Source organism: Poecilia formosa, unplaced genomic scaffold (assembly GCF_000485575.1).
Source record: "Poecilia formosa unplaced genomic scaffold, Poecilia_formosa-5.1.2 Scaffold56, whole genome shotgun sequence".
Lineage (NCBI taxonomy): Eukaryota > Metazoa > Chordata > Actinopteri > Cyprinodontiformes > Poeciliidae > Poecilia > Poecilia formosa.
This window is the reverse complement of record NW_006799995.1, coordinates 2,514,311-2,526,447: the sequence shown is the minus strand read 5'-3', so window position 1 is coordinate 2,526,447 and position 12,137 is coordinate 2,514,311. Positions and strand designations below refer to the sequence as shown.

The following is a 12,137-nucleotide window of genomic DNA, read 5'->3' as shown; positions in this document are numbered from 1 at the left end:
AAAAAACTAACTGCTGAGGAAGAGGCTGTGAAGGTAAATCACAGGGGGCGCTCCGTCGCTCAAAATTACATCAAATATGCGTTATTTGATGTGTTTATATTATATTTCTTTTCGGTTCAACTTTGTGTCTTGTACAAAAATTAATGCCCATAACTTTTATTTATGTATTGATACAATTATCTTTGCTGGTTTTGTGTTGTAATTTGATCTTGCTTGATTTATGTCTTTGTAGTGCCTGTATGCATTTAAAAATGGCACACATCACTGCATCCATGAGTAGCTAAATGCATTTGTATGCTTGTGATCATATAAATAAGATTAGAAGCGCCTTCATAAAATAAAAAATAAAATAAATAATTCCTTCCATTGTTATAGGAATGTTTCAATAATTTACTGTATGAAAAAAAATGAAAAGGTTTATAAATTGTTTGAGCATTTATTGTATGTTTGGACACCTCCATTTTTTTTCTGTAGCAAATTATTTATTTATTGTATTAGTGGCACACATTGCATATTTTTTTTTATTCTTATTGCAAAAACATTTTCAGCAGTAAGAATACACTCACCTGTTTGCAAATCCAAAGACCAGTTTTTGTTTGGATTGTTGTATACTTTCTGAAATGCTTTCATTTTTGTTTCTGTCGAATCAACAATGCTTGTTTTGCTTATGTTTCCAACTTCTACTAAATGTAGTCATTGTATCTAGCGGTACAGCTGGATGACTGAATGTGACTTTTCCTCTTTTGATTATTGGAAAGAAATATCACATACAATGGAAAATTATAAATATTTGTATGCTTAACTAAATATTCTTAAGGTACAAAATTCAGATGATTCTTATATTAAGTTTTCTTTGTTCAAATGTTTGCCACTTCGTATTTTGACTTGCTGGTTGTGATTGGTGTGATTGACTGGAGATGTGGCCTATGGAGGACCTATTTATTTATTTTACAAGTTATCTATTTATTTCAGTGTTGGACTTTTGGCTTTCAATAGAGTTTGAGTTTGAACCTCAAGTTGTCATGTCTATGAATCAAGCAAAGCGGTTATGCTGTGTACTTCTTGACCTGTTGGTGGCAGCACTTCCGTTTTAGCAGACAAATAGTGAGTCTGACCACTTCCGACTTCCTCCTTCCGTTGAGCTGGTCAAAGCTGCTGCAATGGCAAAGCTAATTTTGTTGTTGCTGAAATTATGTATTTTATTCTTTGTTGTTCATGCTGTATTTGAGGATCAAGTAGGAAAATTTGACTGGTAAGAACAGCCCAATGGGCCATAAAAAAATAACGTTTTTCTAAGGTATTTTGTCTCACAATTTGAAGATGCTAATGCTAACACCTGTCAAAGCCATTAGCTTCGACTCGGTGTATTCAGTGAGCATTTTCAGGAGAGGACATTTTAAAAGAAAAAAAAACTATGATAACGATCTTTTTTTAAAACGGCAGGTTTATAAATAATATTTGGAAACAATGAGCCACGTAAGCACATTTAGTTAAAGAAAAGTAGGTTGATTTTTAAACATATAGAATAATTGTAACTAAATTAATTACAAGTTATTCATGCCAGTGTTAGTCGTAACAATAGTTATTCTGTTGAAAATTGATAATAATAGTTAGAAAAATTAATAATACATTCTTTTTTATTTATTTCTTGATTCACAGGAGACAGCAATATGTAGGCAAAGTTCGTTTTTCTCATTTCGACACACAATTGCAGTCCTCCAAAAAAGTCCTTGTAGCAACAGAGAGTAATGTTTTTGCAGCGCTAAATTCCAGGACAGGAGAGCTTTGTAAGTATTTTTTGAAGCCTTAAACAGACACACCTGTTATCTGTCATATATTCTCATCGTTTTGGTGTTAAGCACAACACACTCCCCTATCCATGTCTGATACAGTTTGGCGACATGTGGACAAAACTGGTCCAGAGGGAAACATCGATGCCCTTCTGCACCATGCACAAGGTTTTTATTTCTTAAGCGTTTATTCAGTTCTGTGCTTATGTTAGCATATTCACTGTTGATACAACTTGTTTTGTGTGCTTAGATGCGGTACTAGTGGTTGGAAATGGGCGCATGTTGCGCTCCTGGGACATCAACGTTGGTGGTTTAAACTGGGAGATGTTGCTGGACACTGGCAGGTGAAGACCTTCATGGTTTGCAGTTGTGACATGTCAGATGGTTCACGTGGATTAAACCCTAACTGTTTTTTTTTGTTGTTGTTTTTAAGTTTTCGATCAGCATGTTTAGTGGGGCAACAAGGAACAGTCAAACATGTCGCTGTTTTGAAGAAAACTGTCATCTCTGTCCATTATTTATCCAATGGACATCAAAAATGGGTAGAGAACTTGCCAGAAAGGTAAAACATTCTATTTTCGTGCTATTTTTTAATTATATCAGCAATATGAGCTGTATTATTAATTTTATGTCTTTTTGTTTTTCATTGCAGTGAAACTGTGGATTATCAAACTGTGTATTCGGGAGGAAATGGTCAAGTATTTGTTTTGGGAATTGTTCCCCATTCCCATATCACTATTGTTGTTTATAGCATGGAAGATGGCGAGATAATCAAGCAGGTAACCTCTTATTGATTAAAGTTTGAATGTCTGCCAAGTAGATGTCGCTATGAAAGAAAACCTGAACTCCAATTTGTTCCTTTTTTTTTTGGTTTGGGATTGTTCCAGGTCTCAGTTGAAGCTCCATGGCTGTCCAACATACCAGCCAGCTGTGCAGTGGTTGGTCAGGGGATGTTGATGTGTGTAGACTCAACAACAATGTCCCTAAATACACTCGACTTACACCAACAGCTACAGATGACTCAGATCCCCCTGCAGGTATCAAGTAAACCAAAACAAAACTCTTTCTATGAAATATTTTTGCCTCCCTTCTTCAGTCTGTATTTATTGTCTATATGAATGCTTTTTTTTCCCCCTTCTCCCTAACTTTTGTATCGCTTGTCACATCGCAGTCACTTGGACTTGAAGTGGACCCAGACTTTCATCCGTCGCTTGTCTCACACCAGCCCAACCCTGCCCAAAAGCCATTATCAGAGTTCTTCCTTCAGCTTGGGCCCGAACGTTATTTGCTTCTGCAGCTGAACAACGGGCAGATAGTCACACTGAGAGATTTCAAGCCTGTATGTAATTGTTTCTTCATATTTCATTTTTTGGAAGATTTATCCCAGATTCTGTTAGCTCAATTGCAGCCCAAGGCAACTTTGGTCGAAAGCCCAGTTGATCAGGATGGCTTGAGTGACTTTTAGGTTTTCTTGACTGTGATTCTTGCACATTAAGAATTCCATCAAATTTTGTCCTGAAATGTATTATTCTTTTTCTGTTAATCTTGACAGGGTTGTAGAAGATAAAGCATACAAATTAGTAATTGGTGAGTGAAATAGTTAGTGACACATTTTTCTTAATTTATAGGCACTGCTGGCTTCGTTTGCTACCACTGGAGAGAAGACGGTCGCAGCTGTTATGTCACCCAAGAACAAGACAGTAAGTTTATATAGTATTGCTCTCTCAACTCAATCTGGGTATTATAAATAAATTACAATAAATAATGCACGAAAAATTATTATATTAAAGTCTTTTTTTTCTCAAATTAATAATAAAAGTAAGTGATTATCTGTTACTTCTCCACAGGCTTGCAGTATCAACCTCTATAGTGCAGACACCGGGCGCAGACTTCTTGACACAACTCTGATCTTCACTGTGGATCCTAACGGAGGAAAACCCGAGAGGGTGAAACTTGCTGTTTTCTTTGTTTCACAAAGCAGCAATAGTCTTACTATAATCCAACCATTAGTTTGCCATGTTTTGGAATTTAAAGAATCTTTTAATAAAGGTACTCATTTAAATTCTGCCCTGCAGCTGCATGTCCAAGCATTCCTGAAGAAGGACGACTCGGTCGGCTACAGGGTCATGGTGCAGACAGAAGACCACGCACTGACTTTCATTCAACAACCAGGTACGGTGAAGCAAGCAAAGTGGGCTCCATCAGCCTCCAGTATTTGCTGTTTCAATCGTACAAACTGTTCCAACTATTGTTTTGTAGTGCAAACCTGCCTGATTCTCTGTTTTATCATGATTTCCCCTCAGGGTTGCCACCTTTCAGAAATTAAAATAAGGGACAAGTCCCTATATGTGTAAGGGGGGGAGGGCTGCGGCTGCAGCGTGTCGGTTGTTCTGTGTTACCCAGAAAGCAGTTTGGCACAATATCGCAACACCAACACCGTGAGTGAAGCAATGACTGGAGCAGCCTACTATATAAAGTACTCAGGGACCACATCTTTATTATTATACATACACATTTGTAGAATACGGAACAAATTGCGTCCTGTATCGGTTCAATACGGGACGCTACAATTAACAGCCAAATATGGGACGGTTCTGTATTTTACGGGACGGGTGGCAACCCTACTTCCCCTGTTATAATGCAAATAAAGTCAGCAGCTCTTTTAAAATGAGGATGTTGAGGTAAATTGAGAGTTAATTTCCTCTTGAATCAGGGTGTAAACCAGTGTAGAGATGCCCTCACAACCAACCCGACTGTTTCATCAGCAGTGAATAATATTGTTTATTGTTCATTGTTTAGGATCCCCATTAGCTGGGCTTCACACCCCCTCTTCCTGGGTCCAACAATAGAAATCATTAAAACAGATTTAGCATATTTATCAATAAAAACATTTAAAGGTCATACAAAATGTCCATACCTTTATAAAGTGTTCGATAATTAGCCGTTTCAGTTATAAATGAAATGGGTACTTTGCTCCTAAAAAACTGTTGTAGCTCTGGTCTGACATTCCCCAACTCTAGTCCAGCTAAAATTTCAAATAGGGACCATGCATCTTGTTTTTAAAAGAGAAAGTGTCTGCAACAAAGCCACAAAACTAAAAAAAAAAGATCCCCCTGTTTGAACAAAGTTTTTGATGAGGAAGCCTAATCCTGTTAAAGGTTTCAGTGGAGCCTATCCCAGCAGCCATCTGGTGAGAGGTGGGTCCACACATCGATTGCGGAGCCAAAACAGGGAGCGCCGCTTGCATTCGTGAGCAATTTAAAGCAACCATTTAACCCCACGTGCATGTTTTTGTACAGCAGGGAAAAGCTGTACCCGTCAATGTATACAGAAAAAAATCCAAACTCCAAAAAAATTAAGGCCACAGCCGGGATTTGAACCGACAAGCTCCTAGCTGTGAGGCAGAAGGTCGACTTGAACAATGAACAAAGAATGTTTTTATTGTGTGAAGCTTGAATAGAGATAAAAAAAGTCAGGATCACACACTGTACTGAAGCATTTTTGCCTCCTCCCACTGTCATTCTCTTCCCAGGAAGAGTCTTACTCGTGAATGAATTCAGTGTTCATAGTAACTCCATTTTCTATTTCTATTTTGTAAATAACGTTTATTTTTATCATGCATTTGCTTAGTTAAAAGAAACCAGATCAGTTCTTAGAACTAGACTATGGTTAAATATATTTGCTTTTGTAAGAATCTTATTCTGGTGCAATGGCAGTATTTGGGTTTTTAAGAGTTGGTAGGTGTTCTATCCTTCTGAAACACAAAAGTAAGTAGTGAGCCATGCTTTGCGTCATGATGACGCTAAAGGTATTTTCTGCCTTTTAATCATGATAAATAATGCCAGACCCACACATCCCCAGTGTGTAAATAGCTCTGACCTTTTCCACAAGGGGAAAAAGAAATTACCATGTTGTTGGAAAACTCTGAACCCTGTGGACTTTCACAGGGTGTGGAAGGTAGAATGAGTGACTGCAGACGACTAATGAGTCTTGTTTTCCAGGCCGTGTGATGTGGACCAGAGAGGAAGCCTTGTCAGACGTGGTGACAATGGAAATGGTGGATCTTCCCCTCACCGGGACACAAGCCGAGCTCGAGGGCGAGTTCGGCAAAAAAGCCGGTAAATGCTTTGACATTCATCCTGTTTACACCTCACCACCAGCAAAGTCTTTTATTTTATTTATTTATGTTTTTTCCTCCACGTTGGCTGGTGTCCATTTCTAACAAGTAGCTCTTAAATAGCTTGTGGTTGTGACTCACCAGGTTGGTTTATTATTTTTGCTCTTGTTTTATTCTGTCTTTCTTGCTGCGTGTGGATTCAGCCATTCAAGGTAACACGTCTCTCTCTTTGTAACGTTTCTTGACCGTCTCTGAAAATGTTAGGTATTAAATAATGTTGTGTTAGAAAAGCTAATTCTCTTCTGCATTTACTGTGATGGAGATGGAAATTTTTATTTTATTTCATTTTATTTTATTTTTGTGACCGATTTTTAAATCTCTGGTAGGGCTTTAGCGTCCCTATCCCTTTAAGAACGGAAAGGGTGATCAGTTATAACATGATCAGAGATTACGCCATGTCATTTATCTGTATTAACAGTTGCTGAAATGATTTACAAAAGCTTAAGAACAAAAATAAAATGATCGGTTGACATTTTAAGCCATCTTTCACCTTTAGTTTTAGTCGTCAGCACGGCTATCATCACCAACAATGCAGCATTGGTGTGTATTTCCAACACAATGTAGTTTCTTACCCAAATCTGAATCTTCATAAGAGCTGCCAGCTGTGCCATATTCTGACTAGCCTTCCTGTTCTCTTCTGAAAATGTCTCTTGCTCTTTAATGAATCAGCTTGTTCTAGAACATAGTTATCTTTTTCTTACACCACAGTGTGATCTCTGTACTTTTCACCCAACTAGTCTGAAAAGTACTAATTTGGAACATTTTCCACTCAGTTAAAGCATCCACACCAAAGCTGGTTGCTGTCAATTATGACCTGGTAGCACTTAACAACATGGCGTGTTCACTGATTGGAAAAAATATTAGATTTTTAAGCTTCCAGCCACCAAGTCAGCTGATTTCTAAGTGTTTCTGTGTCTCTTTTGTTTAGTCGTTCCTACTCTCCAAGACGACAGTTTTGTCTTGTTGATTTTAATTTAGTTAAAATATGTGAACAATGGCTCTTGACACTTACCGTACATCTTTACAGAATATGTTTGTTCTTGTTCTGATTTCTCCAGATGGGTTGCTGTCGATGGTGTTGAAGAGGCTCTCCTCTCAGCTCATCATGCTGCAGGCCTGGATCGCCCACCTCTGGAAGCTGTTCTACGACGCCCGGAAGCCCCGCAGTCAAGTCAAAAATGAAGTCTCCATTGAGAACCTGTCGAGAGACGAGTTCAACTTGCAGAAGATGATGGTTATGGTTACATCGTCTGGAAAGGTAAAAGTGGAGAGACTAAAACCTCACCTTCTAATATTCACCTTTGTTTTAGTATTTTTTTGCTTGCTATTTTACTGTGCACGGTTATCTGTACAGTCTAAGTTCAGGCAGGCTTACATATAAACAAACCAGAGCTTTCATCTGGTTTTTCTGTTCCTTTTAAGCTGTTTGGCATCGACAGCAAGACGGGTGGAATTTTGTGGAAGCATTATCTCAACAACGTCCCGAAGAATGCTGCTTTTAAATTAATGGTTCAGCGGACCACTGCTCACTTCCCTCACCCTCCACAGTGCACACTGCTCATCAAAGACAAGGTATCTAATGAAACATTGGCACTTGTGTTGAAAAAGTTCATTAGTCAGTGTCAGTATCTTCTCTTTTCTTGTTCAAAGTCTCTTTAAGTTACAAACGTCTGGCACAACGAGTGATTTCTAGTCTGTTTCATACAGTTTTTTTTTTTTTTTGTCGGGGCTCTTTTGGGTCACAGGACACGGGTCTGGCCACACTTCATGTGTTTAACCCCATGTTTGGAAGGAAAAGTCAGGTCATGCCACCTGCCCTACCTCAGCCAATACTCCAGTCACTCCTCCTCCCACTTATGGACCAGGATTATGCCAAGGTCCTGCTTCTTGTCGATGACCAGTACAAGGTCAGATCAACACCTCAGATTGTCGTCCACAAGATTACAGTCACTGCATCTTGAGTTTAGAATCGCAACATTTTGATTAAAGCCATTTCCCACCTGTTGTTAATTGTCTGTTCTTTCCACTCCAGGTTTCTGCCTTTCCCTCAACCAAGAACGTCCTGCAGCAGCTCCAGGAGACGGCTTCATCCATCTTCTTCTTCCTCGTCGACTCCAGTCAGGGAAGACTCTCTGGCTACAGACTGAGAACGGCAAGTTCTTCTTTTCTCATTGTGTTGCATTCTGAAATAATGCTCCAGTAATCGGTGAAAGCTTAACCGCGGTTATTTTTCTGCTCTCAGGACTTGTCGACTGAGCAGGTCTGGGAGGTCGTCGTTCCAACAGAAGTACAGAAGATTGTCTCTGTTAAGGGGAAGAGGCCGAATGAGCATGTGCACTCACAAGGCAGGGTGATGGGAGACCGCAGTGTGCTCTATAAGGTACAATAACATTTTCTACATGATTTAATTGCAATTTGAATGAGTTCTAAAATAGATAAAATTGCATTTCTTTTTACCAGTGTGAATAAAAACAACTGTTTGTAACATCTTGTAATAAAGTAGAGTAAAAATCTGAGTTCCCACTCAATATTACTAATAATATTAATATAATCTGTGCACATCCTACCTAGTCTGGAATTTGATTTAATAATTTTCCAACTCTTTTCCACTTTTTTTTTTGTTTTATAATCCCTACTCAAATTTACACTGGAAATTGCTCAGTTTATATTTAAAACATTGGAAGAGACATGTGGAAATTAGAGTATGGGAAAAATATTAAATTTTTATATGAAAAGGTTTGGGAGGATTCATAAGAGTTGTCTTTTATCGTGAGGTCAACTAATGTAAATTTAGGTCTTATTTATACATACATTATCTTCTAATTAATAGTTTAATTGCTTTGGAGCATATTTTTCCTTTATGCAGTTTCGAAGTATTCAATGGAAAATGTTATCCTTTTTTTTTGTTTTGTTTTTTTAAACTTTCTGTTAATAGTACCTGAACCCAAATCTCCTGGCTGTGGTGACGGAGAGCACAGACGTGCATCAGGAGCGCAGCTTCATCGGGATCCTGCTCATCGACGGCGTGACCGGTCGCATCATCCACGAAGCTGTTCAGAGGAAAGCCAGAGGACCCGTTCACGTTGTCCACTCTGAAAACTGGGTTGTGGTAAGCCAGGATGGATTTCCTCGTCCTTCGTTTTGCACATATGAAGCCGCAGAAGTTTCAGTCTTGGTCTGTCGCGTAACTAATGTAACGTTACTCACGTCTCCCCTTGTCTGTCAAACGTCACAGTACGAATACTGGAGCACGAAGTCTCGGCGGAACGAGTTCTCTGTCATCGAACTTTACGAAGGAATGGAGCTTTACAACAGCACCGTCTTCAGCTCGCTGGATCGACCTCACGCCCCTCAGGTGCTCCAGCAGTCTTACATTTTCCCGTCTTCCATCTCCACCATGGAGGCCACCCTGACTGAGAAAGGCATCACCAGCCGCCATCTGCTCAGTACGTTTCAAAAATGATTCTTTTCCATCCTTCTCCAAATTTAGTCTTGGTGAGTAAAACCACAATATTAAACACTTCTGAAACATTTCCCCTCCCCGCCCCTCCATTTGCCACAGTTGGTCTGCCATCTGGGGGGATTCTGTCATTACCAAAGATGTTCCTCGACCCACGCAGGCCTGAAATAATATCTGAGCAGAGTCGGTAAGTCTAGACACAGCTCACTGTTTTACAGCTCACTGTAAATCAGCTCACTGTAAAACAGTGAGCTGCTTTGCGAAAGTGGTCATTTTTTTTTATTTACATTTTGTCACATTTTATCCATGCAGTTCAATACATTTAATGTGACATACACAAAGTAGTGCTTTGTAGTGCACATCCTCAAAATGTCTTTGAGTAAGAATCTGCGGCGGAGGATGAATACAATCACGGTTTTCCTCCCAATTTACAATCATTCACAACTTTGTGTTGGTCTGACACACAAATGTTGAAGTTCAGCAGGTTTCCCGAGGCACCGACTGTTCCCTTACGTGAAGCTAATTACGACTCGATTTCCAGGGAGGAAAACCTGATACCGTACGCACCGGAGCTGATCATCCGCACCGAGTGGTTCATCAACTACAATCAGACCGTGGGAAGAGTGCGAGGAATTCACACGGCCCCATCTGGACTGGAGTCAACCTGCTTGGTGAGTCGAATATTACATTATAAAAGGTGAAATAAAAATGACAAAGGCTGTGTTAAAGCAAAAAAAAAAACAAAAAACAAACCTTCTCTGAACCTTAAGTTGCCAAACAACTTGCAGTATCTTCTAATTCCCAGTATGTTTTATTTAAAATAACGTGTCTATTAGGTAAGGTAACACAAGCCTTCTATGGAGTGAGACATGATGCTACAGACATTTTTTTTTTAGGAAAAAAAAAATGTCTGTAGTATATTTTGTAGGTCTGTAAAACAGCCAGAATAAACCGTAACTAAAGAGATTTTAATGATGTGTTTGGAAGTTTAGGCTGCTTAATGCTTATAGGCAAGGTTGTGTCATAATGCAGTGCAAGTGGAAAAGTACAAATATTTTAGTTTGGCTGATTCTTTCTGTGTGGTAATGATGGTTTTTTTGCAACACATTTGATGCATTTTTTTTGAAAGCGTGTTTATTTCACTTGAACTGGTGCCACATTTATAAGGAAGTGTTTTTATGTTTTTTTTGAGTGGGTTTCTCGCTAGAAAATCTTTTTAAATCCTGCATGTTGAAACCAAACAGATTGTTCTGCTATTGACTCTTATTTGGTGGCATTAATTGGACTAGATGACTGAAGTCTGGGGGGAAAACAAAGACTCAACTTTTTTTAGGCATTTCAGTTGTGAGAGGGAAATAAAACTGTATACAGCAGACGGGAACCTCCTCTTCATACTGGTCACCAGCCTGGTCACAGACTGGGATGGCGTCCATTTTCTTTGCCACAGAAGCTGTTAGACTCTCGCACAAACATCAAGTCAAAGCTGATCCTACCATAGTTGTTCCTGACTGAACTGGTTTCTTCATCCTTCCCTCCAATAATTAAAAAAATGTTTAGTCGTGCCTCTCTTAATTCTTTGTTTTAGGGGCGTTTTTTACCACGTTTTAGTCTATGACAATAAAACTGATACCATAAAGGACTGCATATTTTATTTTTTTTGCATGTTTTTTTCTTTGCAGGTGGTGGCCTACGGTCTCGACATCTACCAGACCCGTGTGTATCCCTCCAAGCAATTCGACGTCCTAAAAGACGACTACGACTACATGCTCATCAGCAGCGTCCTCTTTGCCCTTTTCTTTGCCACCATGATCAGCAAACGCCTGGCAGAAGTCAAACTGCTTAACCGGGCCTGGCGATAAACGCCATGTCATCGAGTCCTGCACCAGAGAGCCCTGCGGCTGCACGACGGACCTCGCTCCGACGAGATGAGACGAGACTGCTGAGGCCGTGCCTGTAGGGAAACACACAGGCCAAAGTTCAATAAGGCCCTTAAGGAACTGCAGGGGACGGTGGGGAGGGGAGGGGGGGTGAAACAAAGGGGGTAGAATAAGGTTTTATGTGTTTGATTTTTTTTGTTTTGTTGTTTGTTTTTTTTAACTTATTTTGCAAAAAGAAGAAATGACACATCCATAATAGAACTGTTTTTTTCCTCCCCACATCACTTTAATTAAATGTTGAACACATAACTAATTACAAATGAATTTAACAGAGTTGGGTTTATTAAATTATGTTTGTCAAAGTTAGGTGCTTAAATATAGTTTATTATATTAAAAAAAAACTTTACATATGGTGTATACTTCAGCAGCCCTAATGGAAAGTTATAGTAAATTCGGAAGTCGGAGCAGAAATGCAAGAAAACTGTCTGTGAGCCTAAATGGTTACTTTAATATTTGTTTTTTTTAATCTGCTGAATCACCATGATATCCTGTAGTTTTGATTTGATAGGAAAGCAGCTGAACTCTAAGGCAAGACCAAGCAAGGACAAGATGATCTGCGATCAGTCATTAAGATTTCTAACAGAAGGCGCTGTTATAAAATTAGAGGAAAATGTCAAACAGTAGACCTCATTTTCCCTGTTTGGATCCATTAAAATCTTTCTGAGAACTCCCGTTTTGAATGTTTTCCTTTCTTTCCAAGGTATTCCAAGCTGCTGCCCAAAAGATTGTTGAAGCGTTAAACTTAAGACACTTTACAAAGTGGACATTATGCA

The 12,137-nt window shown here is 39.1% G+C and overlaps 1 protein-coding gene across 2 annotated transcripts; it reads left to right on the top strand.

Moving 5' to 3' along the window:
* Nucleotides 1-1,105: 1,105 nt before the first annotated feature.
* Nucleotides 1,106-12,031, top strand: emc1 (ER membrane protein complex subunit 1). 2 transcript variants are annotated; one of them, XM_007553432.2, is made up of 23 exons: nt 1,106-1,252; nt 1,660-1,787; nt 1,893-1,958; nt 2,041-2,134; nt 2,224-2,352; nt 2,443-2,569; nt 2,678-2,827; nt 2,962-3,129; nt 3,419-3,490; nt 3,638-3,736; nt 3,866-3,962; nt 5,792-5,908; nt 6,111-6,119; nt 7,026-7,225; nt 7,390-7,539; nt 7,713-7,874; nt 8,000-8,119; nt 8,210-8,347; nt 8,903-9,076; nt 9,203-9,413; nt 9,530-9,614; nt 9,969-10,098; nt 11,107-12,031. In XM_007553432.2, the coding sequence occupies exons 1-23, from the start codon at nt 1,161-1,163 to the stop codon at nt 11,284-11,286; spliced, it is 2,898 nt and encodes a 965-aa protein (XP_007553494.1). In that variant the 5' UTR covers nt 1,106-1,160; the 3' UTR covers nt 11,287-12,031. The 2 variants fall into 2 exon arrangements, with proteins under 2 accessions (XP_007553494.1, XP_007553495.1); XM_007553433.2 differs by lacking the exon at nt 6,111-6,119 and having other exon boundaries at nt 1,107-1,252.
* Nucleotides 12,032-12,137: the final 106 nt, after the last annotated feature.